This window comes from Spizellomyces punctatus (genome assembly GCF_000182565.1).
Source record: "Spizellomyces punctatus DAOM BR117 chromosome Unknown supercont1.15, whole genome shotgun sequence".
In the NCBI taxonomy this organism is placed as follows: Eukaryota; Fungi; Chytridiomycota; class Chytridiomycetes; order Spizellomycetales; family Spizellomycetaceae; genus Spizellomyces; species Spizellomyces punctatus.
This window is the reverse complement of record NW_015971551.1, coordinates 278,865-305,152: the sequence shown is the minus strand read 5'-3', so window position 1 is coordinate 305,152 and position 26,288 is coordinate 278,865. Positions and strand designations below refer to the sequence as shown.

Sequence of the window (26,288 nt, the reverse complement as noted above, 5' to 3'; positions counted from 1 at the left end):
ACAACACGGTACACGTGATGTATCGGTGAGGAGTGAACGGGGGTCGTTGGGATGTTGACTGGTCAAAGGTTAACAGTGAATTGAACACATGGAAAACCTTTTGACATTATCGACATTACGTTTAGAGAGTATTTCTGCAAAGGCATGTCCTTTATTTTACTGTAATCTACATGTGCAATACATGGCATGACCGCTAACGCCTTTTGTGTGATCTAGCTTCATACGGCTCTTCAAAACAAAGGTTTGGACATTTGCACAAGATTTTTGCAAAACGAGAGAGGGGATAACGATGAAACAGACCGACCATCGGTTATCAGTTTTCTTGCATCGCTCTTTCAAAACCTTGGATTTCCGAATGATGATGTGTTTAGTGTTTTGGCGTTTGGGGAGAAACCAACTGTCGTGGAATTAACCGATAGACAAGATGTTATCGTGCATATTGCTGCTCAGGTAAAACAAGAAAAGAAACAAAAAGAGGTGGTTTGAAGATGGGTATCTGGCTCCTTTTGGACGTCTAGCAGTAGTGGGGGAATAAATACTCGACATTCTATTATGAGAAGCCATTATTCTTTTTTTAATGCACTTTATTGTTTTCGTAAATATATTTTTATTCAGATTTATCTTGACGCTGGGTTGACGCTTCAAGAATTAGAAAATACCGTTCCGTCTCAAGCGATCCCTTACATTCTCCTTGCCCTCATAACGTACGTTTTATAGTGTTTGATCATTCTCAATCAGAGTTGTTTTATAAACGTGCGCTTTCATTTAGGAATGAAAGGGCCGTAACGGATACCACGCACAACCCATTCATCCTCATCAGTCGATACCTAATCCGAACCATCACCCAAACCAACACAGAACCAAATGACCGAATCATCCCACACACAAACCTACTCAAAACTTTTTTGGATGAATCTCGAGATACGACTGTGATTTGTCAATTATCGTCTGAATTGGGGGAATATTGTTTTTGTATTGATGAGTTTGGGGAGGCTAGGCGGTTTTTGGGACGGGCTTTGGATGCTTTTGGATCATCTAATGATTCATTATTCTGGTTTGTTTATAATTTGGTCGTTCAGTTTGGGTGGTTTTGATCTTTTGTACTCATGAGAATGTGTACAGTACGGTTGATCGGAAACGACTCGAAGATTTGATTAGGGGGTGTACTTCTGTTATTGAGCGCAAGATTAGTTTACCTCAAGATGCATTGGGTATGTTTATGAATATCTTTGGTTGTAGATTACACGGTGTTGACATGTCTATAGTAACGTCCATGGAAGATACAAATGAAGAAAAGATATCAAGTGCAATACAAAAGGTAAGAACATTGTGCCTGCATACCCGCCGTATACATTACATGTAACGAAATCTCACGGCTTTTTTATTGTTTAGACGAGACCCTTTCAGCTATTTCATAATGATCCAAATCTACGCGTAAGCAACAACTTGTTTTGTTAATATATAAGATTATCGCCAACACTTATTCCAACAGGTTTACTTTGCGCTCCTAACCCAAATAACGGAAGACGATGTAGACCTCTTGCGATCCGTACGAATGGATATAGCACCCGTACGTACCCCTTGTAAACAAATCATCCATACACATCCATACACTCCTTTAAATATACTGCGTTTACAGCAACGACAAGTAACACTCTTACTAACCCATCTCAAAACCGTATACGAAAAGGTACATATAAACAACTTACATTCCAACAATAAAACTTGAACTTTATTGTATAGAACGACATCCACCTTGCCGAAAAACTCTTGGGTCACATCCTCGAACTCGCTTCAACTTTTTCTCTTGATACCATTCAATTGACATCTGTAGCAGAGATGGGACAGTTGTTGCAACTGGAGCGGGGTGAGAAGACTCCTGTTGTTGTTGCGGCGGTTTTGGAGCAGGTTTATATGCAATTGAGGTCGAGTCAGGTAAGCATTACAAAATGTCATTTGAGTTATTTGGAATGTGCGGTACTTACATGGTTAAAGGTCTTACCACGGACAGACTTTATGGTTTGTATTTTCCTCTTTTTTTAGTGGTTTGGTTTTTGGTATGTATGCGTCCATAGTAACTTTTTACGGTAGAAACGAATCTTTGCCTTGTTATTACGAGGACGATATGAGCATACCAGTGTCCTATTACAAGATTTTGCTGCACGGTTATTGAACATGTTGCAACAAGGGGCCATTACCGGTACGTCAGAAAAAAAAAGAAAAACCCCCAAAACAAATGCCCCGCTTTTGATATTCTTTTACAAAAAGGCAAAAATTGAAAATATTTTATTTGTAGATGTTGAGCAAGGTGGAATGTTGTGTTGTTTATCTCAAATGGTTTCTCAATGTTTCCAAATCATGGATGCCATGGCGCTTGGACAAGACAGTACCGGTACACTTCTTGTATTTTTTTTTTTTCATGTATTCCACTTTTGGGGCTGACTGTTACCTCATCAACGACTTAGTCTACGACGACATTCCGCTCCTTGACCGCATCACTAAAGTCCCACATCTCATTGAACAGCTCAAAGAAACAGGATACGTCCTAGCAGCTGCTGTTGGTGACCAGAATATCTCTACGGCAAGTTCCTGTCTATCCAAAATGCATCCACAAGATATTCATACCGTGGTTTTTGTATATAGGCGCGCATTCATTTCGTGGATGTGTTAAAAAAGAGTGGGGATATCCGGCTTTTATGGGGTGTTGGTGGACTTGTTGCTGGTGTTGTGAATGGATTGTTGGGGAATGCCAAGGTATGTGTCATTACTGTGATGGTATTTTGGATCAAGGTGTATTGAAATACCTTTTTTTTTTTGGTGTAGATCCATGTTGGGCATTTTGGGGCATTTGCTTATATAACAGATTCCGAAGCTACCCATGATCCTCGGTACGTTATTATTTTCATTAATGTAATGAAACATTGTAAATACATTATAACGCAAAACATCTTGAATAGTTTTGTAGACATTCTCCCACGCCTCAAGACACCTACACCCAGTTCATCCCACCTTCTTCGACCGGAACTGGTACCCAACATTCTTGAATTCCTGAAAGGCGTGTATATGACGATACGACATATGGATCCTTTTGATGAGCGTGTGGTGGGTGCACTTGGGGATGTGTATTTTGCTTGTGGAGCGGTGCGGGAGGCGTTTTGGTATGAACTTTTCTTTAGGTGTTTTTTTTTTATCGGTTTGGTGTTGATGTTTTTGTTTGTTTTTTGTTTTTGGCAGTTTGTATGTGATGGGACTTGAATGTTCTTCTCGAGGGTTTACGAATATCCCACAAATCCAATGGTACCACCTCCCAAGACTTGTTCAATGCGCCGAACAATCCAACGGTAAAACTCCCCACTTCCTTTAACAAAACCACACAATAATACCTATTCGCAATTTTTTTAAGAATACCTTGTTGCAACCGTTTTCTGCCAATTATACCCCACCCTTGCTATTCAGCGCACGCTGGGGTTATTAACTAAAGCCTTATCAGTGCGTCCACAACAGTGGATTGTGGAGGATAAAGGCCCTGTAGAGGGTGTTGTGTCTGTGTTTTGGGATGTGGTGGTATTGGAGTTTGCTATAGGTGCGTATTACAAGTACGTTTGCGTGTAACAAAGGTATTGATTTTTTTTTTGTGTGTGGTTGGTTTAGCGTACTTTAAATCAAGAAACGAATCAACGACTGTCGATTTACTCGTACGTTTCCCATTATTCTGAATTTTTCTTTTTCTGTACATTATACTTATTTTATTCGTAGCTTCGTGTCATGTCTCGCCCGGAACTCGCACCGTCTGCTGAAGCAACCACCCGTCAAGCATATATACATTACGTTCTTGAACCGTTCTTAAAGGCGTTGGTCAAGTCTTGTCAGCGTGTTTTGGATTGTATGTTACGGGAGTGAATCTATATTTGTATACCATTCCATCCCCATTTCTGCATTAGTGGCCTTGGGGAGAGTCCAGTGAGGCGCAGTAACCAGGGAGGTACACGCGTGGCTTGGCTATGATATACGATTACATGGACAGATCGACTGTCTTGGGGCATTCGCACATTTCGCACACGCGAACATGGATTCCGAGCAACGCATACGAGATATCATCACGACATGCTTGTCTGAGATTTCTAAAGAAGGTGCATTTACTGGTAACGTTCCCTATTTCACTCCATCACCACCACCAAAACATTTCAAAAATCCCCGCATCACAGATGCAACTCCCCAAAATCACCTTTACACCAGCACACTCCACCACCTCCAAACCCAATCTCCTCAATCCCTATCACACGCAACCGCCCTCCACGAGCACACCCACGAAACCCTACACACCCTCCCCTACAATCTCATCCCACCCCAAGATCGCACACAGTACACCCACGCAACAATCCTAAAAGCCTGTGCACAATTACTCTGCAATGACCTACCCGCTGCGTTCCAGACAGTAGATATCGGGCTCGTGATGGTTGGATCTCATCCTATATTACATGCATTGATAACGAGTCTAGAGGATCTTATGGGGGATAGGGATTACACATACCTCGGTACACAATTCCCTAAATTGAGTGACCCAGAACCGACGATAACGCACCCGGCACCCATCATAAAAGCCCCCTCGGTCCTCACATTCCAAACCTACTTAAACCAAAATAAGCCGATACTGATTCAAGGAGCGGTAGAATGGCCTGCACTACACTTATGGCAAAACCCATCCTACATTGCACAACAAGCAGGAAACCGAACAGTGCCTATTGAGATTGGAAAAGATTATACGGAACGGGAATGGACGCAGGGGTTTGTTAAGGTTGGGGAATGGTTGGAAGAGGTTGTCAAAGGGCGTGGTGGGTATTTGGCTCAATATGATTTATTTGCCCATGTCCCGCAGTTGAGAAGGGATATTCTTGTCCCGGATTATTGCTTTGTGGATGATAATGATAGTGATGATGGTCGTGATGTCCTCTTACATGCTTGGTTTGGTCCAAAAGGAACCATCTCACCACTCCATCATGATCCTTATCAAAACCTTTTCGCCCAAATCGTTGGGACGAAGTTCATTGTCCTCTACCCACCCGATGCGAATGTGTACCCACATGACACGGATTTGTTGCGGAATACGAGCCAAGTGGATGTTGAGCATGTGGATTCGAGCAAGTTTCCAGGGCTTGAAGGGAGGTTGGAGTGTGTGGTTCGGCCGGGGGAGATGTTGTTTATTCCGGTAGGTACTAAGGAAAATGAATGGTCTCTTTTCTTGTTTTGGTTGTTAATGTTCATACTGTTTATGGGGTATAGAAGGGCTGGTGGCATTATGTGAGGGCGTTGAGTACGAGCTTGAGTGTTAGCTTTTGGTTTTGAATACCACTAGTAATTTGCAAGGAGATGATGATGAAGACGACAACAAGCGTTCAGAGGGCAGTGCAACAGTTTTGGATAAGATAGATGCCCGTCATATCGCCTTCATGTATAATGTAAAACACAACGCCAGTCCATATTAAGACAGAAGGTCGTTTTGCAACGAAATGCCAACACATCCTATGAGACGCATACCACCCAAACAACCTTACAACTCATCATGTCCCTCTTCCTCCGTCTTCTTGTCATCGCCTTCCTTGGCCTCCTTCTTCTCAGCGCCACCACCATGCCTAAGAGTACACAAAACGTCATCAAAACACATGCAAAACACGCAATTCAAACGCCAAAAATACATACACTGCATTCGCCTTCAAAAAGTCAATGAAAGACTCGAGCGTCCTTGACCCTGCGTAATCCACCACTTCATTGTCGCCGGCCTTGACCAATTTAATGGTCGGGAATCCTTGAACACTGAAGGGAGCGTCCGAAGGGAGGTCGTTTTCGGTACCATCCATTTTAGCAATGACGATCTTGTCAGAGAGCTTCTTGGCTTCTTTGCCGAGCTCCTCCCAGGTGGGTGCAAGGGCTTTGCAGTGTCCACACCAAGCTGGAACCACAAAGTGTGAGAACAGACAAACATTGAGTCCAACCACTCCAACACTTACGAGCATAAAACTCAATCAATACATCCTTGTCTGTGTCCAACACAATATCGGCATACGATTTGCCGACAACGACCTTGACGTCCCCATCATTCTCTTTTGGGATCTCCTCAGATTTCAACGACGGTTCCAACTTTCCGTTCACAAAGTCCTGAACGAACGCCTTGACATCTGCATGGTTCACCTTCTTCCCCTGATCAAACGGGTACCGAAGGTTCTTTTCCGACTCGTGAATCACAAATGCGGGCCAGCTTTCTTTTAGGTTGAGGTTTTTGGCATGTCCCCCAAATTTGGAGGCATCAATGTACACAAAGTTTACTTTGCCGCGGAAATCTTTGGCAAGAGGTTCGATCTCCTTTCCAACAGTGGCCCGTTCTTCGGGGGTAGAGACAAAGAGGTAGGCGAGAGGAAGGCCGTTCTCCATGTAGTAACCGTAGTTTTCGGGACCAATCTCGTCCATGAGGGGTACGGACACGGTTTGGACGAAATTTGAAATGGCACCCTCCTCAAACTTTGCATCAAATGTGTTCTTGCCCTCATCGAATTTTTTAAACAAGACAATTGCAGGAGCTTTCACTCCTTGAGCTTTGAACGCCTCCTCCTCGGTCGTTGCACCAAACAAAAAGGTGTCCCGGAGTTTGTTAGCGGCGGCCTCAAAAGCCTTGTACTCGTCCGAAGTTTTGTCCTCAAAGAACCCAACGACAACCACCTTGTCCGATTCCGCAAATTCCTTGACCTTGTCCGCGGAAAGATCAGATACAGGAGGCAGCGCCAATTTTTTCATGTAGCCAATAATACTCTCCGCCGTTCGCTGTCCCTTATATTCTGAAGGTTCACCCTCGCGGAAGACTTTCATGGTAGGGTACCCCCGCACATCATGCTCCTGGCACAACTCGGTTTGCTCGGTACAATCAACCTTGGCGAGCGGGATCGACGACTTGAGTTCAGTCGCAGCCTTTTCGTACTCGGGTGCCACTAAATTGCGACATTTAACAAAACATATGTCTGACATTTGCTCATGACCAAAACGGACAACTTACAGGCTTTGCAGTGCCCACACCACGGCGCATAGAACTCTATCAATGACAGAGGCTTTTGGGCCACCTCTGAGAATGTGTCCTTGGTAAGGGAAATCACATCAGAGTCTGCCGCCGCGTCCGCCCGGACTTGGGCTGTTGTAGCGGCAAGAGCCAACAAGAGAGTTGCGGATGCCTTCATGATGATGTCGGCGGTGATGATGTCGGGCGTGCACAGAAGGCGTAGGGGGGGCCCTTTATATGGCCAGCCGCACACAGACCAAGGTGCTGGAGGGTCCCAATTGGTCCACGGCCTTTCGTTGCAGGTCACCGCGCCGCGCATCTGACTAAATTAGGTTAAATGACGAATTTGCCACCACATCCCCACGTGACGCTCCAGCCATCGTCTTTGTAATGTTCAGAGAAATATCAATAAAAAAACGGATAAAAAGGAGACAGATATAAAGACATCTTAAGAGACGGTTTATGATTACTATACTATGAAAAAAAGCCCTCAGACGACACTTTGGTGTCGTTCGGCACAACTTTCACAGGTGGCATCTCCAAAATGAGGACGGACAAGCCGTATCATTAAAAAAGCAAAGCCAGCCGTTATAACTCGCACACGCACAATGAAATACACTATATATACAGCCCACTACGATACGCAATTAGAGTTTGGCGCCTCCTGGAGACAATGTCAGAATGGAGTCGTAGCAAAGCGTCTGGAAATCATACAATGAGTTAGTAAATTCTTAAATTCAAAACAACAAGCTATTGGTTCTTACCGTCAAAAAGTCAGAGTATTCCTTTCCTTGGATAGTGCTGGCCAAAAACTTCTTCGCCAACTCAAATTTGGAAGATGCAAACTTCTTCTCTCCCAGGCGGCTCTTGATGTTACCAATCTCCTCGTCAAGCAACTGGTTGACGTACTCGGGAGTAATCTCCTTGCCCTCGGCAGTCCTTGCACGGTGACGCACCCACTGCCACAATTGCGAACGAGAGATCTCTGCTGTGGCGGCGTCCTCCATCAAGTTGTGGATAGGGACACAACCGTTTCCGTGAAGCCACGCCTCCATGTATTGGAGGGCCACATCGATATTCATTCGCAAACCCTTGTCGGTGATAGCACCCTTCACGCCCTGAGTCGAAATGAGGTCGGCTCCAGATACTTTGACGTCTTCACGGCGGACGTACAATTGGTTGGGCTGCGGCATGTGCTCGTCGAAGATGGCCTTGGCAAGCTTAACAAGATCAGGGTGCGCGACCCATGTTCCGTCATGCCCGGCTTGGACTTCCCTTAGCTTGTCAGCACGGACTTTGGCCATGGCTGCATCGTTAGCAGCGGCATTGTCCTTGATGGGGATAAATGCAGCCATGCCACCCATAGCGTGCACACCGCGCTTGTGGCAAGTTTTGATGAGAAGACGTACATATGCGTCCATGAAAGGAGTTGTCATCGTGATGTCGCCACGGTCAGGGAGAAGGAAGTTGGGGTTGTTCCTGAACTTTTTAATGAAAGAGAAGATGTAGTCCCAACGGCCACAGTTGAGACCAGAAGAGTGCTCGCGCAGCTCGTAGATGATCTCCTCCATCTCAAAGGCAGCCATGATCGTTTCAATCAAAACAGTCCCCCGAATGGTTCCGCGAGGAATGGCCAACATGTCCTGTGCCAAGTTGAAAACATCGTTCCACAATCTAAAACGCCGCGAATTAATCAACAGTGTATAGGAGATTCCTTTTCATTTGAATAGCGCATACCTAGCTTCAAGGTGGCTCTCCATCTTGGGAAGGTAGAAGTAAGGGCCAAATCCTCTGCGCACGCTCTCAGCAGCATTGTGGAAGAAATACAAGGCAAAGTCAAAGATTGACGCAGAGGCGGGCTCTCCATCCACCAAGAAATGCTTCTCTTCCATGTGCCATCCACGAGGACTGAATGTGTGATAAATAAATGTTAGCGGCACGAGGGATTGTATTCACAAATTCTCGCCCACCTACCGAACAATCAAGGTGGCAAGTCTACCCTCCTTCAGCTTGTAGTACTTTCCGTTAGGCGCAGCGAAGCTGATGGTGCGACGTACGGCGTCACGCATGTTGAATTGACCAGAGATGTTGTTCTCCCAGGTTGGTGCATTGGAGTCTACATGAAGTCACGACCACTCAGTACCCACTTTTAGGGAGACTTGGTAGTGTTAGCAGACCTACCTTCGAAATCAGCCATGTAGGTCAAAGCTCCTGAGTTCAGAGCATTGATGACCATCTTCCTGTCAACGGGTCCGGTGATCTCCACACGACGATCGACCAATCCAGGTGCGGGGGGAGCAGCCTACATAACCAAAAAATAAATGGAATTGTTCAAAATAGGTGCATTCCAAATGGAATACCTACCCTCCAGGTAGGGTCCTCCCGGATCCAGCGAGTTTCGGGAAGGAAATCGGGGAATTGTCCTATTCAAAATCATGTCAAAAACGCCAATCGGATTAGAAACAAATCAGCGCCTACACACCGGCATCAATTTCCTTTTGTCTCTGGACACGCCTTTGAAGAAGGGCTTTGCGACGGCCATTGAAGGCTCTATTCCAAAGACAAGCGTAAGTTGGGACGTCTGCATGCAAACAGAGGTCAAGCATACATGCCTGTGCAGGGTAGCGACAAACTCCTGGGCGGGAATGGAGAGGATGTCGGCATATTGAGGCTTTACAGGGCCCAAGATGGACACTCCCTTTGCAGTAGCTACAGACATGATGTAAGATTGCTGCTTGGTTGAGTGAAATGTAAAGTGTGTGGATGCCCGGGTACAGAAAGTAGATTGTGGGAGTCCACGGGGTCCTTTCCATTTTATTCCCCCCCATGTTTGTGATGACGCAAGATCCGCATCCTTCCGATTTCATGTGATCAAAAATCGCCCAGCTTCGGTTTTGACTTTTCCAAAAGTCATATTCAAAATCATCTGGGTTTTCGTCCTAAAAAACACCATAGCTATACTACAGCATAAAGCAAATGAAAATATTCTGATACTGGAATTGGATCACTGTCCACCAAGTAGGGTTGAAAACCTGGTTGCAGACCTAAAGTCGACAAAATATAAAAGTCAACCAGAATGGTTTTAACTTTGAGATTAGTGTGAATTCCTGCCACCTACCTAGATATTGTTTCATCCAGATGTAACATTTTAGCATTCGATACATTGAAGCTGTGGAACAGAGGAAAATATCAATTTCACCTGCAGATAGTCCGTCATTGCAAGCACGACCTACGCTAGTTTTCAATTGATCCATTTGCACCATTGCTATCATAACCTTTGTCCTTTGTCATTCTTCGGGCTCTGTCCGGAGGATTCGAGCCCAACTGCGAAAGGGGGATCGGTAAATTGACCTACGAGAAAGATGGTCTATCATATGACTCAAACGCAACCTGGGCCAGAAGGAGGGGGATGCTGACCACGAATGAATCAAGGTAGTGTTCCAACGCCATTAGCCACTCTTTGGCAAAATCGATTTCCTCCTGATTGTCCGAGGTCAGGTGTATGCCCTATGCCCAAACGCTCATCAATGGAAGTACAAGATCTCTGTGTCGCCATGTCCGTTTGCCTACATATAGCCTTTTCTTATATGCGAAGCAAGCTCCGGTCTTCTCTGCAATCTGGTAAGGACATGATGTTTAACGTAGGGCTGATGCATTATCTGCAGCTTGTCGAATTATCACCTCTTTCAATTTAACGATCAAGTCACGTTCTTCGCAGGGGGTGAGCTTGTCAATAATATGCGGTTTGCAACACCAGTTGATTTCGAACTTTTTTTGGTGAGATGTACGCAGGCAAGCTTCGTATGCATGGAGTTGGAAAACCTTCCGCCGCATGCCTAGTTCCAAAGGGAGTACAAATTCTTTCTGACTAGACCTATCTCGACGTGGTAGAACTTTCTCCACCACCCGGTGAGGTTCTTCTGGAACGGTACTTTGAGCAGCAGAAATTCTTGGTCTGAAAATATCAATTTCCGGGGAAGCTGCGGCGACCATTAACCATGGTGCGGGTAGCGTTGGTGGCTCGGCGTCCCCGTCAAAGTGATCATGACTTGTACCGGACTTCTCTTCATCCTGTTCATTCTCGTCTTCGTCATCTTTTTCAGGTGCCTTTCGCTTTAGATCTCGACGTTGTCCCCATAAACCAGGACGGTCGGGTTTGGCCCATTCACCTCGGCGTGGTTGTTGGGCAACGTCTTCTCTCAGCAATTTGGTGATTTCTGCGTGGCTGAATGCGACTGGCGTCAGTATGAGGAACAGTGGGATTTTAACTAACGATATGTACGCTTGGTGCACTGATTCTTCCGAGTCGCCCTCAATCTCAAGCGTTCCCGCCGCCTTTTAAACCCAACGTTTAAACGGTGTTTGTTGGTCAGCATTGACGGGATAGGCTACAGACCTTGTCGAACCATATAGCAGTACGGGTTTCCGTTGAGATGGTGCTAAGGATAGTTTCTTTTTGTGAATATCCAGAACTCACAACCTTTCCCATGATCACGAAGCCCCAACCTTATACTTTGAAGACTTGCGCCTTGAAAGGCGTCCATATCCCAGTCGGTACCATAAATGACTCGTTTCACTATGACCGTACCAAGTCAATGAAAAGATATCGCATAGCAGAAAAGCGATTACATACCTGTCATAGCTTGCGTATTTGGAATGAATTGCAAGATGTCTGGGAAGAAACTGTCACTTGGGTGATCGAGATGCTTACGCGCTGTAAGCTTTAGGCTGAGGCTTATCGCGAGGCGTAGCGAACGCGTCTGGTCAGTGGACGATGGACGGATGTGTGGGAATCTTCACAGCATGACAGATCGTACGCCGCCTATACCAGTTCTCGTGCGTACACCAAGGCGGCCTCGTACCCGTAGGGGCGCAGTCGACCTTGGCAGTTTTCTTGACAGGCTCCGGGCTACCGTAGCTTCCTCTGGTGGACCGAGTCAGTCGGAGCAAAGCATTCTCCTCGAGAAGATCTCGCAAGGCAGGCCTCACATGATGAAGACCAATTGCTATCCATATCTGCTGTAAGATTACATCAGTCTTACATATGTTACTGGTACTTTAGCCGAGCTTAAACTTGCGGAGAAGATTGAACTACTGAGAAAGCTGACCGAAGAGCGCTCGAGACTAAGCGAAACGGTGTTAGACCAAGATCGAAGTCTTCGAGAGTGCGTAGTTTTTCCAGCCACCTATACTTATTTACATTCTGAACGTTGGAGGACTGTTCAGTCTCCTTACCCAGGCAGAATCATCCAATGCGGCAACATGGGATAAAGATGAGAGGCTGGTGCACATTAAGGAAAGGGTATCGCAACTCAGGTAATTGGATCCAAGGCCCTTGGTCTCGTCTTGAGGAAAAGGAGAACATTCCAACATTGGACATTTGGCAGCCTTGCGCAATCATCACGTACAATGTCGCTGCAAAAGATGTGCAGTAGGCGGGAGGCTCAACTCGCAAACTGCTTGCGAAGAATATCACCCAAGTTCCCGGATGGAATGCAAAATCTCAATTTGGGTGATCGGCAGAAGCGAGCAGATCTAGTTGAAAAGATAGAGCTTGGGTTGCAAAAGCTCAATGAAGGTCGGTTCTTGTCCGGCCGTTACATTTCAAAACTACGGCTTTACGCCGTCATCTCATAGTTATAGAAGTATACCGCACCGCCAATACTCGAAACGAGGTCGAAAACGGTGAGATACTTATGCAATTCTCGTTCATTTCGATCATGACAGTTGCCGCATCTTGTATCCTTCCAAAGTCCCAGCTGCACAAAATGAACTGAGCTCACTGTACATCGGTTCAGAAAGTTCGATAACACCGGAGATTGAGGAGTCCACCTCAGAGGCTGCTCTGAACGCCGATCGCACTGGGCATGATGTCCTCTCTGATTTCCGTAAGTGGCTACTTGGGAACGCAAGTACAATAGCGGCAAAAAGTCATAATCCAGAGACTCAGTACTCCAAGAGTCTCTTTCAATTGAGCTACGTCTTAGGTTGAGCAGGGAGCGAGTACGAAAGTTGGAGGTATGTCTTTTTGTGGATGTTGCATACGAGGCATAAACGTCGGACTTCGTTGTAGCGCGACATTTCTGATGCCAAGGGATCTTCCAAGAGCGCATCTATTTGATATCTTACTCGCTTCCCACATCGCAAGAAGGCCACGAGTCTTCAAAGTGATACTATTACGCGTCATATTATGGAGAATCTCACAGATGAGCCTATTAAACCAGATTAACGATATGCTCCCTATCTATGTATGATCTGAAACGCCCTCCATTTGGAAACAGAAAGAAATATCATGTCAAAAGTTCAAAGACTCTCTCTCAACTTCAAACTTCCTTCTGATCTGTAAAGCTTGATCATACATCGACAGGTCAAGACCATCAACATTTCGAGCAATTCGAGCGCGCAGAATAAGATAGTTCCGAGACGCAGACGGAAGACAAGAGAACGGAAGATTCGGTGGCGGCTTTGTGGCAATATCCGTTAACATCAAGAGACCAGAGACTTCACGGCTAGATCATGTGAACGCTACCTGCCATGTTTCTACCTCGCCGATGAATTGCAGAAGGGATTTCGTCCGATTTGAGAAGGGTCCTAGTAGACTGAGGTCCACAACGAGCTGCGAGCGTGCATGTTCAATAACGGCCAGGGATGTGTTTGTGTCATATGTCAGTAGTCTGACAAAGGCAGGTCGTTCATTAAGTTGAAGCCTCAACTGCGCGTTGCTCAACATAGAGGCGGTACCCACGTTCCTATCACACGAACAGAGGAACCCGACATGCTCTGGGCCTGGATTTCTTCGATATGGACAATTTTCCCATGGCGGCGAGTAGATGTCGAGGTCATTGGCAACATGCATAGTGTATGAGCGGGGAGAGAGGGGTTACCAGATGCACGTGACTAAATCACGCAGACAGGCACGTGATACGTCGTTGGTGATGAAGAACACGCTACTTCACGACGGATTTTCCTTACCTTATCTTCCGAAGCTTGACGGGGCCGCCGCATTTGCCGTGGTATATAGCCCAGTTTCGATTCCGCACGCATGGTGACGAAGTCCACTTGCCCAGACCGCGATTCAATGGCCAACAGCGGTGGGTCCATCATGATCTGTCGCAACAAACACTAGTACGTGAAGGGTTTCCGTTGTGTCCCCTCTCTTGCGCTCAAACCTATTCGTTTTTCAAACCTTGACAGTCCTTACATAGCAAGCTATCATGGCCCTTGGCTATCTCTTCCTCTTGAGCTACTACAGTCATTGTTCGCCCTTAATAGTGACACCGCTGCCGAACACCCAATTGACCCCGTTACTTTTCGCCACTTGATAACTATAAGAACTTTAGTGGACGACGCATCCGAGCTGGTATAATAAGAGATTTAGATATGCTGCTTAACCCTGTGGCGAATTGTTAACCATAGTGATCTAAGGTGATCAAAGCCGCAGGGGGACTGGTGCGGAGTCAGCCGGGGTCTCGAGATTATTCCCCAGCGCCCACTCGCATGTCATCAATACGACAGCACCGCCTTCGTGAATTGGCGGTCACAAAGCTTGCCGCGGCATATCGATGCGACGAGGTAATTCTGAAGCAGTGAAATCTGGGAGGCACTACCAGTGTCTGATGTTCTAATGTGGGTAATAAAGATAGCGACAAGTGTGCTGACGATGCAAAGTGCGAGCTCATTAGATGATGTAGCTGCAAAGGTACATCTTTCCTTTACCGGAAACATATCGCTGAGGCCATTTCTCATAACCGAATGCACTTAGGTGTTGAAGCGTGATCCGAACAATTTGGATGCGATGTACGTTCACCACTTCCACGAAAAAATACCGTCGAGGAAGCTGGCATCATTCACACACCCGCAAGTTTTGGATACTTTGATTGCGGCATCTCCCACCGCTGCTGAGTATTATCGAACTCGTGCCATGATCCACTGCTTTCGAGAAGAATTCCCCTTGGCGCTCCGAGATTTTAAGTCAGCAATAAACCTCATTAAGAAAAGAAAGCGCAATGTGAATGGAGTAGATTGCGAGGCTTTGGTGCATGGTGGAAACAGCTCAAAACATACGCTACTTCTGGATACAGAGTCCCAGGAGAGTTGTAGCGAGGCCATTCTGTACTTTCTGCGGGCTGCGTGCTTTCATCAATATGCAATATATCTGCTTGATAAAGCGCTCACCAAAGTGGAGGATGCAGCTACAGCCGACATCCGGAAAAAGAAACGAAGCAAGAAGAAGAAAGCGAGGACAATGTCGGAAGACATCGCATATGATGGACCGGATACCGCAGCCTGCGAGGAGGCTGGCATACCTATCGACGTAACCTGCTCCCTTCGTAACGACAAGCAGTCACTGTCAAATCCCTATTGGTCGGCCCTGGAGCCACATTCTCAGCAAATCGAGAATCTGATCCGTCGGAGTACGCGTGACTATCATCACTTTCTGGGTTTCTTCCCAAGCACGCTTCATGCGTTTGAGAACGTGCAGGAACCCGGTGCTGACTCACCGTCTTCAGTAACGAGTTTGCCGTCTCTTGATGGTCCTATCATTTCTGGCGTGCCGGATTTTCTCAAGTCCGTGTCGACGAAAGCGACCTCGAAAATGGCTCCAAACTCGGTATGCCGGAGGAGCATTTCGAGTAGCTTACCTGGCACTGTAGCATCGACAGACGCCGATGATGCTGAACACATTGGTTCGGATACACTTCCAGAATCTCTAAGTGCACTCGGCACATACCATCCCCTGCTAGTATGTTACTAAATTACAGTGTTAATCGTCCCCCACGTTGCTAACAATGATCATTTAGCTTGAAGCATGGTTCTCCATCGGCATTAATTACCTAATCCTCCGCGATTGGCGAACGGCAGCTGTATGGCATGAACGGACAGTGCGCGCTCAAGAACAGGTAGAAGGATACCCCGTTTTTCTTCCCGCCCGTAGTATGAGTCAGGCGGACTATGTGGAGATACTGGCCTTACTGAGGAAGGCAATGAGGGAGCGATCGTCGGGTACTGGGGAGAGGGGCTCGACGTTGTCCGGGCTTCTCCAAAATCAGCGGGAAGGGAGCGGCAAAGCTTCCCCGATGCATGTTGGAGCAGAGGACGAGGCAGAAGACGATGCAGAAGTTGTTGGTGACTGCGATTCAGATTCGCAAGACGGCGAACCGAATTCCCTCATGCCGATGTGTGACTGTTCTCATCAATCTGCATCCACAGCTTCTTCTGATGAAGCATCAGGCGAGCCAATGCCACCAACCTCCTCCACAATGAAACAATATCCTTTACATACCAAACGCGCCGAAACCGTGGTGATGTGGATTCAGGCATCATCGCACCCAAATGGATGCGCCGATCACCGTCCAATGGCCGTTTCAGCTGAATAAGCTATTACTTTAGTTATTGTTAACTTGACCATAAAACATACGACAAATATATTTACATCATCGATCCTCTATATAAGAAAATACACAACAAATGAATCGTACAAAGGAAATCTACGTTCCAGTTCTAGAATGTACAGTGGTATCTACAATGGGATTTGGGGTTGACTTCTGAGTAGCAACCGCCATGGCAAGTTCTTTTGTCGTTCTTGTAACGTTATGAAGCCCTGCCATTACTGGTTTGCCCAACGGGTTATTTATCGCAACGGCGCGGGCAGCTGCGCTCATATGTGCGATTGCCTGCGTATCAAGAGAGTATGTGAGAAGGTCAGGTGGAGAGAAGAGACGAAATTTCTATTTAGTACCTTTATGAATCGCCCAGCACTTTCAGTGATATTCTTCTGCCAGTCATTACCACCTCCTTCCCCCGCTAGGCATTCAGATAATGCCCTTGTTGTCTCCGCAACGGTCGCCATTGTACTTGCAAGCTCGATATGCAGCCCAGCCGCCTTAGAGCCTTCTCGTCTGTCGGTACCTGTACTCTCGCCTCCAGTACCGCCAGGCTTACTGACGTCTTTCAACAAGTCCAAAACATTCATTGCAGCCCCGGTGGCGGACTTTGCTAACACCTGAATGAACGACGGGTGCACAACATGTTGTTGAGGTTCGTGATCCGTTGTGTCCGTGGAGCTAGCTGATTCGGGTGATTTTGGGAAACCCGTTCCAAAATCTACCAATGCACTGGCAGTATATAGCACATCTGCAAGCTCTGCTGTTGCGTTATACCATTGTGTGATCAGGGATCGAGATGTTCTGACGTCCAAATTTTTCATGAGCGTGCTGCCGCAAGATTGCACCAAAGACGACAGAGCCTTCGCAGAAGCAATAGCCAATAAAGTGTTCCTCTTCGCTTCCTCCAACACGATGGAACTGCTTGGTAATTGGTCTGCTAAGGAAGTTACTGAAGGTGGGATGCCGGCCCCAATCTCCACCTGGCTATCAGCTATCTGTGCTTCTCCATCTGATTCGGTGAACAATACGGATATCAACGAGCATGTGTTTCGGTTGAGATCTTCCATCTGTCCTCTCCAGGAGCGCAGGATACTATGGTCCACCGGAAGATCTGCAGCATGCGCATAAATCTCTCTTACAATCCTGTATATGCATGTCAACGCGTACGCAACACCCTCTAGAATTTCAAACAACTGTAACTCTCGTTCGGACTCTGCTGCCCCGTGAGATGATTGTGCAGTATAAGAACTTCGATTATCGTTACGGAGAACAGAGTGTAGTAGCTGGTCGCATTCTTCTGTGTACTCCTCAATTTGCTTGTCTCTGCGTGGACCCCGTTGACCCGCACCGGACGTGTGCAGCTCGCTACTTTGAGGATTTGAGACGTCTGCGCTGTAAGATCATATGTGACATCAATAACGTTGCATATATGCACTTTGGTCAAATTAGACAGACCTTGCGTCGTTAGTCCCAGTCCTGGAAAGGTTGCCTACAATTTACGCATCATATGGGTCATTCCAGTCGAGTCATGTTCACGGTGAACCGACAGGCCATACCTTCTCGCACAAGGAAATCCTTGAAAGTCTGCAGCCAGGTTTCGTGTGGAATGTCTGCTTCACACTGCAGGACATCAGGCGGGGGCCATTGTATCGGATTGTGTTCTACACAACAAAGACGTAAATTGGCGTACCAAGCAAGGAAAGAAACGCAGAGAGATGTTACCTATTTTCAAAACCTTCAGACCCTGCATCTCTCCCAGATACATCGGTAGTTCTTGAATGCGATTTCTTGCTAGGCTCAGTACCTACGGAGGCCAAGTCGCTCAATTTGAGTTCATCGCCGCGGTTGGCCATAGGGACGAAGATAGCAAACCTTCAAGTTCATCAACGTCCCAAAGTTATTCGGCAGACGTTTTAGCTTATTTCGACTCATATCTAATTCCATATGAGGTGAAATTCACAGGGGAGGTAATCAATGGTATCCATACCCAAGATTTCTAAAGCCGGCAACTGACATATCTGGATATTTCCTTTTCAGCAATGCGTCCCCCGTATTACGAGATTCAATACTAAAGTAATTACCACTAAAGGAAATTCACGCATACGATTTGATCGCAGATTCAGGTAGCGCAAATGAGATAGCCCACACAATTCTGGTGGTAGTGAGGATAACATATTATTCGAAAGTCCGAGCCTGTGAACACCGAATAAGTTTTCCATGAACCAAGGATGCCTTTGATCGATGCTGTTCATCTAAGTGCCATTACCTTTCAAGTAGGACCATTGTTCCAATTTCTCGGGGCAAGTTGGCCAAGTTGCGTTGCGAGAGGTTAAGACTCACGGAGCCCTTTTCTCTTTCCACTTCCAGCATCCTTGCTAGATCGAGATCCTCTGTTGGTGGCCCGGTCCTCTCTTCATCTTCCTTTGATGTGACAGACTCTAGTTTTGACAACGAGGCGGTCGGATGATGGTTGGGCGGCGCCGGCGAATGTCCCCGCCGCCCATGATCGAGAGATGCCGTGCGAGTATGACTTCGGACTGACCCGGGGCTGGACAAGGCGGGTGAACGTTGAGATGCAAAAGCCGGGGGTGAGATGTTCATTGGCGCTATCTCGGAACTGAATGCATATAAGTGTATTGTTATTTGTTATCGTACGGGAACTGGCCAACTGTCACGTGCAAAAGCGCTTCAAAACGCATCCAATTTCAACCAGAATGCTCATGGTTGGGGTAAATGTGACCTTTTCTTTTATTATAACAGCAATGCACCATATTGTGCCCTAAGCATGTTCGCAGCAAGTATTGCAATCCAGAACAACACCACTTGCCATTATAGGTATCTAACCTCGATTACCCCGTAGCGAGAAAGAGAACTGGGATCATTCGAGGGGGGCTTTGCATGTCTAGTGGAGCTGCTGACTGCCATGAATCGACAGTTCCAGAATATACCGGTAATGAAGGAATTACTATTGACTACACTAGCAACCACCGTGTTTTCTTTATGCTCGCGGTCCGTTTTGTGGACGAGTGTCAATGTCCTCCCAATATCGTACTAAAAGATCTGAAATTGTAATTGGTACAACGCTATTATCAGTTTCCGAGCATCGGTTGATCTTGATCAGAGTTGGGTAAGAATGACAATTCCTGGTGATACATGGAGAATTTCAAGCAAAGCAATAAGAGGTGTCACCCGTAGACAGGGAGATGCGGAAGGGAAGAACCAAAATTTGGAAAGTAGATATCAGCCAAGTATACGGAATGGTAAGCCTAATGTAGATCGAAAAGCGACCCGGATGATAATTCAAAGGCAGCAAAGGTTTCGCAGCAAGTGTATGTAGTTGGCAGCTCGTTCCTCCCGAGCGACATCGCATCTGCTTCTACAGTAATCAAATTCGCTTATAACTTTCTCGGCGGAGTGTCGCCCCCCTCAACTACATTCTTCTTTGCAGTTTCATATGCCTGCTTGGCCTCATCAGCGGCACTGTAAGGCGTCGTTCCCGAACGTCCCTTTTGAACCTCTTTCTGATCAGAGTAATCACCCAGCACTTGTTTTCCTTTCTGTTTCATGTCTTCAACCGCTTCTTCGGCCTTGTGGTAGATCTGCTTGACCGAGTCAACTACTCGTTCGGTTACTGGGGGGCTAGTATAGTTCATCTTCATGGGATTATCGGTATTTGGAAGGATCTTATCTTCCGATATCATGTCGTCAAACTTTTGGGCAATTTCGTCGACTTTGCGCTTGATGGTAGCACCCTTCTTTTCAACCCGGTTTTCTGTTGCGTCGGCTCCATCTGATGAGCGTGAGTCCCGCCGTTTTCGGTCACCGAAGTAACGATTTGACAGAACGATATTGCGTCTGCTGACAATTCCAGCCAAGGTGGTGGTTCTGGAAAAGGTGGTAGCTGCCGCAAGTTTGAGCAATGCTGCCATTATAAAGTTACCAATCTGAAATCTGACGTGCAATAAAAGGAGCACCAATCTGTCAAACAACGCCTTTCATAGTTATTGCATGTTACGTGATATGCTCACCCTTGATGACGCGCGTGGTACGGTCAGGAACACCATGGAGTCAGACCCTTGGCAAAAGGATAGCAGGGAACAGAGCTTACACTGAAGCGTATATTATGTGGGAGCGTATGTACTCTTCGGGCACCCCTGAACACCATGTATTACAACCCTTATACACAACCCAACAATTCTATGAATACAAAACGAAAACTGGAAACAGGAACTAGAAGAAAACCGGACTGTCCAGACCCAACCAACTTAGAAGCAAGATATTCAACCAAAAATGCTCATGCTGGCCAGATATTCACTCAAAAGTCGCAGTGTCCACACTTGGGTAATGGCGAAGTGCGATGGAAATACGGCGTGTTGACAAAGTCGATGATCGAGTCAGTGCGCGATTGCTTTACACGCGTCCTTTCAACGGACTTGACCCCGTTTACTGAATGTTGTGTTGCATCACCAACTTTTCGACTTCTGCAAAATGGTCAGTGTAAGAAACTAGCGACGATTCAATTACACTCTGCTGCCCATTAAACTTACTTGTTATCAAATGTTTCCCATAAGTGTACTTCTTCAAAGAAGGCAAGTGTGGCTTGATCCTTTGAACCAAGATCTCACGTTGTTCTCCATCAACAACGTCCAACATCTTCTGTACAACGTAATTGGCGAACTGGTCCTTCATCATTAAGATTAGGGGAGAGGTACTGTGGCAGTTGTTCTGTCTGTTAGTGCCTATCGGATCCGACTGGTACTATCCAATTTACTTACCCATCAGGTCTCGTTTGAATAACCTCGTCAATCAATTGCTGGCGGTCCTTTTTGCTACCAAAGGCGACACACTTTTCGACAACGTTGCTTGCAAACTTGTGTTTGCTAAGTTGCAGAACCTGCCCACGGACTTTGCTAACGATCAAACCCTTGTCCTGCTGCTTTCCTCTCTCCAGAACATGCTGGATGACGTAGTTGCCGTACTGGTCCTGAATGAGATTGATCGTATAGCGGTGAAGCTCTTCTAGTAGTGGTTTTGTCTCCTCGTCAGCACAGTGCTCAAATATTCTTTGTATCACTCTGCAGCCGTATGGGTGCGTAGCAAGAGCGTACACCTGCCCATGGAAGGCATCAATGATAAATTTGATATGTTCTGCAGGAACGCGCTCAATCGCCTTCTGAATAACATGGTTGCCGTTTTGATCTTTGACACATTTAAGAACGTTGCCATCGAGCTCCCGCACCAAGACTGCTTGCTGATCCGTGAGCACGTGCTCGAGCGCCTTCTGAACGACACGACATCCGTACATCTGGAGTGACAAGGAGAGGACATGTCCTTCCATTTGCTTTGCTAGGATCTGTTTTTGAATCTGGTTGCCTGCGAAAGGTATCAGAAAATCATTCACTTCAATAATGAAAATTTCAAAGATACGTACCATGTTCAAAAAACTTCTGGATAACGTAGTTACCGAATACATCGGTCATCAACTGGAGAGCGTTTGGTAATATTTCGTCAAACACCAACTGCTTTTCCTCACTGTTGGCTGTTTCGAGCTTCTGTTGAATAAACCGCGATCCGTGCTGATCTCCGCTAAACTCGACGATACTCCCAACGATATCCCTCAATTCGTACTTCTTGTTCTTATTATTACGGAATTCCTCCAAGAGAGCGCTGCGCATCCCATGTCCAGGATCGGCTAGTCCCCCGGGTGAAGGTAAATCAGAGGGAATAGGTCTGCGGCCTGGAGGAAATCCATTCAACTGTTGAAAATATTCGCGTCGAAGCATTTGTTCACGAAGAAGCAACTGTTGTTGGGCAAGCAAACGCAGCTTTTTTTCAGAAAGAGATCCCCCGCCACGCCCTATGTTCATGGGCATATTTACCGGCATCCCACCGTTCAGATTTGCTAAGGCTTGCAACATACTCGGTTCGTAGAGTTGATTGGCAGCCGCCCTTCTAGACGCATATGCCAAAGCCAAATCATCTGGAATACCAGCAGGATAGGATCGTCTGTGATCAAAACTGGGATGGTTTAAACCGAGAGCGGCGCCCGTCCGCAGTTCTTCTTCAAACATGGGGCTGCGAGCTGCGGCTGCGCGTTGCTGTAATTCTAAGGCAGCTAGCATCTCTATATAACGCAAAAAGAGTAAGTTTGCGAGCGCTGCCACAGGAAAATCACCATACCCACCGGCTTCTCTACCTCTTGAAGTCCCTGGATAACCTCCCATGAGCGAGTTTGCCAATGGCGCCGATCCACCAAGGTAGGCGCCGGCGCTGCGAGGGGCAGACATATCCGAGTATAATCGATCAAAACCAGTCGCAATCTTTGGTGGCTTGTTGCCAACTCTTTGTTGGGATGATGACTAGAAGTAATTACGGCGTCAATAAAAGTGAAGCTAGTCAGATACATTTCGTCAATAGATTTCTCACTTCGCCTAGGTTCACATTTCTCATCGAAAGTAGGAGTTCTGGTGGGATCTCATCTTCATAATTTTGTAGCATGGCATTTCGCAGTTGATTGTAGTGTACATTCGACGGCGGAGTGGATGCGGAGCGCTGAGGTGGGGCCGTTGCCAACTCATCACGAGTGTCCATTGCTGCACTAAGGACAGCGGCCATTCTAGATCGCTCATCGTCGTTGGAATGATCTAGTTGCGCTTCAAGTTCGGCGCGCATTTGATCTCTCAATACATCATTGAGCTCATGCTTTTCGCCACTTTCATCCATGCCCATTCTTTGCCGAGTTGCGAAAACAGGAGAAGGAGTCCGTGGGAAATCTTCCTGAATTAAATCCACCAAGTTTCTCCGCTTGGATGGAGAGCTTGCCAGGTCAACCCCTCGCATTGACATAGGAGACGGCAGATCTCCGTTACTCCAGGCAGATGCAGGGCTCACTCGAGGATCACCTAACCGAGGATCACCATAACGCGGGTCCAGCAACCGAGGATCTGCCATTCGCGGGTCGACCATTCTTGGGTCCGCCAAGCGAGGATCGGATAATCGCGGATCGCTCAAGCGAGCATCTGCTGCGGCCGCTCTGGCATCAGGCAAAGGCGCTTTACTGCGTGACCGATACTCGTTACCATCCTTTGTCGACAAGCCCTCTGGCTCCAAACTCTGCAATGGATTCATTATAATTAATCACCGCGCCAAGTAGGATTTCATAATATCCACTTACTTCATCTAGCGGATGATCACTGAGGAAATCATCATCCATGCCGAAGCCTCTAAACTTTTCCAAATTCTTCCCAGGTGCCTGTGTCATCACCTCAGGTCCCTTGTTTTTCCCGCTCACCCCAGGCGGCGCCCAGACTTGCCATGATTGGCCGGGTGCATAGATAGGCGGAGGAAGACGAGGGTCTAGCCTTGACGCATGATAATAGTATGCGGCATATTCAGGATCTCTACGGGGATCGGTGGCCGAGCCAACGACAGGTTCTTCCACCTCCTGATTGAAATGACATGAGATATCAACTCAAAAGCGCTCTGCCGTCTCGGAGACATACCCGTGGTCCTTCTGGCATTAGAATGCCGGCGGGAGGTGCACTACTTGACCTGCTGCCAATTTCCTTTGGCATGTTCATTGGTTCAATGTCCCAGTTGAGAGGACTTTGCAAAAGGGCGGCCAACTGCGAGGACAATTGCAAGATGAGTACACCGCACAGAGTGCTGACGCTGCAAGGGATTTTCCGCGTACCTGTCCTTGAGGCTGGTTTTTCGCCTTTGGTTGCGCAATTCCACTGTAATCACCCATGCTTGCGGATCGTAACAATAATTAAACAGATGTTGAGCGTTGGTCGGAGGTACGGAGGTGTTGCCGAGTGTGTGTTAAAATGGTTTTTATAAACAGATGTCGGTCGTGTTGTACAAAACTACTGAAATAGTACGTGTAGCTTGGAAGAGCTGTACAGAGGAGGGTATGGACAAAATGGAGTGTCGTGCTTTTGTACAAGAATTTTTACAGGTATTGAAAGCTGTGGAAGCGTCGATGCTACCGGGTCATCGAAACGGAGCAGAAGGATAATGGACAGCAGAGTCGGAATCAGTCAGGACGGTTGCAGGGTAGAAGGTGACTAGTTGTCAGACAAAAGAAAGCATGGGTTTAACCCGATACGATCTTCGCGTGAAATGGAAGATGAAAAGGGCGCTCACCCTATCCACCAGAATTCTGCAAGTGGTCAACAGACGACTGCGTGACAAATAATCTCCGAGCTGGGCAGTGTCTTTCAAGGTGAGACCGATGACCACCGATGCGAGTTGAAAAAAAAAAATGGAGACACAATGCGTGCGACAACCACCGATCAGATTCGTAGATAATACAAGAACCGAAATCTAAATCGTCGATAGGTGTAAGAACAAGGTGTGGTAGGTTGTCCGAGGCTCGTTGTGCAATGGGGCCAGTGCTTAAACGGCGCAAAGAGATGTCACGGGCTTGCAACCCATAACGAGGGATAGACCACACACACCCAGACAGGATTTTTTGCTTGAAACTGTTGCGCGCCTCACCAACCAGCTTTAGGTTTCAGGGTGTGACAGATATACTCACCTTCTTCTAAGATGATGCAAGTGATCAGATGGGATCTGCGTAAGCAAGAAAGGACAATTTCCAACGGGAGACGGCGGAGAGAAAACGAACACACACCTCCCCCACCAGCAAGTGTGCGAGTGTCCTGTATTGTTCCCCCGTTTCTTTGTGTTGGTTGCAAATCCTCAAAAAGACCCGAAAGAATGAGGCGTCTGACTAAGCATACATTCCATCCCATTTGATTCACAGCTGGTCTTTGACGTCGTGTGCGTGTGGGTTGCAAGTTGTTCATTACCTCAACATGCCCTCTCCACAAACAACGCATCTGGCGGAACCTGAACCGAATTCGTCCTTGGTGACGGCTACCGCCCCTCTGTCTACTGGATCACGAACTATCACAGTCCAAGAAGAGCAACTACTCCAACAACCATCGACGCAAATACCGAATGCAGGAACACTCTTACTCCGAGGCGGAAACCTCAGTGAACGACGAGTTCAGTGGGATGAAAATGTTGTGAACAATGAGGGAATGGGCCGCAAAAGCAGCAAAGGTCTGCCTTGTCTGTTTGTAGAATAACGTTGAATTTGTCAGCTGCTCATGGTCCTTTTCAATCTCTGTAGTCTGCTGCATATATCGCAAGCCACACAGTATAGACGAGTCGTCAGACTCGGAATCATCGTCAGGATCAGAATCAGATGACGACCCTAGCAAGCCCAATGCATACGAAAGAGAACCAAGATCTGTTCGAAAGCGCAGGCAAGAGAAAGGAAAATCACGCGCTCACATACACAACGCAAGCTGTGCGCACTAGCAGGGCTGGCACTTTTAGTGTAGAGGTGACAGAAACTGGCACTAGCTACTACACCAGGGAATAAACCAGCGACAACTGGTTCGGAAAAGCCAAGTAATTCCCTCCTTACAACCAACCAACTACCACTAGGCCCAATTACACATGCAATACATTACGGTTGTTCTAACCGGGTAACTAAGCCCACCACATGAGAGAAATCCTACTAAGCCCTTGATTCCGAAATTCTTTAGTCGGAGGATGTTCAGATACTAAGGTAGATCAGAATTAGACTCGGAATATGCATGGGAAAATACAAAGACAATGCATACCTGCGATCGTAGCAATATAGTAGTAGCAGCGTTTGCAAGGGGTTATGTTGTTTTTGCTGGGAGGGCGAGGTCCTCGGCACCAGAGCAGTATTCTCATGATGATGGACTTGAGAGTGCTGCGTGGGCGTTGTGCAGATGCTTCGAGAGTCGAGGATGGGTAAAGAGGAAAGAGGGAAGAGGGAGTAATGACCCCCTTTTATAGACCTTCAGCATGCGCCT

At 46.8% G+C, this 26,288-nt stretch overlaps 11 protein-coding genes across 12 annotated transcripts; 4 read left to right on the top strand and 7 right to left on the bottom strand.

The window, feature by feature from the left end:
* The first annotated feature begins 63 nt into the window (after positions 1 to 63).
* Positions 64 to 3,923, top strand: SPPG_07318 (uncharacterized protein). The gene is made up of 22 exons (XM_016755479.1): positions 64 to 142; positions 217 to 241; positions 299 to 450; positions 616 to 704; positions 770 to 1,054; positions 1,123 to 1,211; positions 1,266 to 1,318; positions 1,393 to 1,434; positions 1,493 to 1,570; positions 1,640 to 1,690; positions 1,744 to 1,935; positions 1,996 to 2,019; positions 2,092 to 2,200; positions 2,297 to 2,392; positions 2,466 to 2,581; positions 2,644 to 2,754; positions 2,824 to 2,888; positions 2,958 to 3,158; positions 3,235 to 3,341; positions 3,404 to 3,583; positions 3,652 to 3,695; positions 3,757 to 3,923. The coding sequence occupies exons 1-22, from the start codon at positions 89 to 91 to the stop codon at positions 3,898 to 3,900; spliced, it is 2,307 nt and encodes a 768-aa protein (XP_016605431.1). The 5' UTR covers positions 64 to 88; the 3' UTR covers positions 3,901 to 3,923.
* Positions 3,924 to 4,036: 113 nt separating this feature from the next.
* SPPG_07317 lies at positions 4,037 to 5,480 on the top strand. 2 transcript variants are annotated; one of them, XM_016755477.1, is made up of 3 exons: positions 4,037 to 4,142; positions 4,206 to 5,206; positions 5,281 to 5,480. In XM_016755477.1, exons 1-3 carry the CDS (start codon positions 4,067 to 4,069, stop codon positions 5,341 to 5,343), a joined length of 1,140 nt encoding a protein of 379 aa, XP_016605429.1. In that variant the 5' UTR covers positions 4,037 to 4,066; the 3' UTR covers positions 5,344 to 5,480. The 2 variants fall into 2 exon arrangements, with proteins under 2 accessions (XP_016605429.1, XP_016605430.1); XM_016755478.1 differs by having other exon boundaries at positions 4,037 to 5,206.
* SPPG_07316 (protein disulfide isomerase) lies at positions 5,402 to 7,289 on the bottom strand. Its single transcript, XM_016755476.1, has 4 exons — positions 7,043 to 7,289; positions 6,006 to 6,977; positions 5,698 to 5,947; positions 5,402 to 5,630 (listed from the first exon to the last, which is right to left on the bottom strand). Exons 1-4 carry the CDS (start codon positions 7,218 to 7,220, stop codon positions 5,549 to 5,551), a joined length of 1,482 nt encoding a protein of 493 aa, XP_016605428.1. The 5' UTR covers positions 7,221 to 7,289; the 3' UTR covers positions 5,402 to 5,548.
* Positions 7,290 to 7,689: 400 nt separating this feature from the next.
* SPPG_07315 (malate synthase A) lies at positions 7,690 to 9,761 on the bottom strand (the record flags this gene model as incomplete). Its single annotated transcript, XM_016755475.1, has 8 exons — positions 7,690 to 7,743; positions 7,807 to 8,716; positions 8,780 to 8,950; positions 9,017 to 9,158; positions 9,224 to 9,344; positions 9,407 to 9,465; positions 9,525 to 9,592; positions 9,655 to 9,761. 8 exons carry the CDS (start codon positions 9,759 to 9,761, stop codon positions 7,690 to 7,692), a joined length of 1,632 nt encoding a protein of 543 aa, XP_016605427.1.
* A 515-nt stretch (positions 9,762 to 10,276) lies between these two features.
* Positions 10,277 to 11,682, bottom strand: SPPG_07314 (uncharacterized protein; the record flags this gene model as incomplete). The annotated part of the gene is made up of 8 exons (XM_016755474.1): positions 10,277 to 10,393; positions 10,460 to 10,549; positions 10,613 to 10,660; positions 10,724 to 11,267; positions 11,325 to 11,377; positions 11,439 to 11,481; positions 11,549 to 11,618; positions 11,676 to 11,682. The coding sequence occupies 8 exons, from the start codon at positions 11,680 to 11,682 to the stop codon at positions 10,277 to 10,279; spliced, it is 972 nt and encodes a 323-aa protein (XP_016605426.1).
* A 1,457-nt stretch (positions 11,683 to 13,139) lies between these two features.
* On the bottom strand, positions 13,140 to 13,886 carry SPPG_07312 (uncharacterized protein; the record flags this gene model as incomplete). The annotated part of the gene is made up of 3 exons (XM_016755473.1): positions 13,140 to 13,505; positions 13,572 to 13,716; positions 13,788 to 13,886. Coding segments are annotated over 3 exons (412 nt in total), but the record flags the coding sequence as incomplete, so codon positions are not given.
* Positions 13,887 to 14,012: 126 nt separating this feature from the next.
* Positions 14,013 to 16,529, top strand: SPPG_07311 (uncharacterized protein). Its single transcript, XM_016755472.1, has 6 exons — positions 14,013 to 14,167; positions 14,237 to 14,402; positions 14,468 to 14,614; positions 14,682 to 14,741; positions 14,805 to 15,785; positions 15,844 to 16,529. The coding sequence occupies exons 1-6, from the start codon at positions 14,085 to 14,087 to the stop codon at positions 16,417 to 16,419; spliced, it is 2,013 nt and encodes a 670-aa protein (XP_016605424.1). The 5' UTR covers positions 14,013 to 14,084; the 3' UTR covers positions 16,420 to 16,529.
* On the bottom strand, positions 16,443 to 19,067 carry SPPG_07310 (uncharacterized protein). The gene is made up of 9 exons (XM_016755471.1): positions 18,695 to 19,067; positions 18,510 to 18,621; positions 18,416 to 18,446; positions 18,301 to 18,362; positions 18,151 to 18,232; positions 17,985 to 18,089; positions 17,884 to 17,917; positions 16,782 to 17,820; positions 16,443 to 16,716 (listed from the first exon to the last, which is right to left on the bottom strand). Exons 1-9 carry the CDS (start codon positions 19,027 to 19,029, stop codon positions 16,531 to 16,533), a joined length of 1,986 nt encoding a protein of 661 aa, XP_016605423.1. The 5' UTR covers positions 19,030 to 19,067; the 3' UTR covers positions 16,443 to 16,530.
* A 567-nt stretch (positions 19,068 to 19,634) lies between these two features.
* Positions 19,635 to 20,357, bottom strand: SPPG_07309 (uncharacterized protein; the record flags this gene model as incomplete). Its single annotated transcript, XM_016755470.1, has 1 exon — positions 19,635 to 20,357. The coding sequence occupies one exon, from the start codon at positions 20,355 to 20,357 to the stop codon at positions 19,824 to 19,826; it is 534 nt and encodes a 177-aa protein (XP_016605422.1). The 3' UTR covers positions 19,635 to 19,823.
* A 162-nt stretch (positions 20,358 to 20,519) lies between these two features.
* Positions 20,520 to 25,118, bottom strand: SPPG_07308 (uncharacterized protein). The gene is made up of 11 exons (XM_016755469.1): positions 24,971 to 25,118; positions 24,577 to 24,756; positions 24,122 to 24,497; positions 23,931 to 24,053; positions 23,603 to 23,872; positions 22,855 to 23,541; positions 22,613 to 22,787; positions 21,860 to 22,552; positions 21,204 to 21,801; positions 20,976 to 21,139; positions 20,520 to 20,909 (listed from the first exon to the last, which is right to left on the bottom strand). The coding sequence occupies exons 3-11, from the start codon at positions 24,176 to 24,178 to the stop codon at positions 20,872 to 20,874; spliced, it is 2,805 nt and encodes a 934-aa protein (XP_016605421.1). The 5' UTR covers positions 24,179 to 24,497; positions 24,577 to 24,756; positions 24,971 to 25,118; the 3' UTR covers positions 20,520 to 20,871.
* SPPG_07307 (type 1 protein phosphatase-activating protein YPI1) lies at positions 25,102 to 26,102 on the top strand. The gene is made up of 3 exons (XM_016755468.1): positions 25,102 to 25,119; positions 25,199 to 25,500; positions 25,571 to 26,102. Exons 2-3 carry the CDS (start codon positions 25,251 to 25,253, stop codon positions 25,759 to 25,761), a joined length of 441 nt encoding a protein of 146 aa, XP_016605420.1. The 5' UTR covers positions 25,102 to 25,119; positions 25,199 to 25,250; the 3' UTR covers positions 25,762 to 26,102.
* Positions 26,103 to 26,288: the final 186 nt, after the last annotated feature.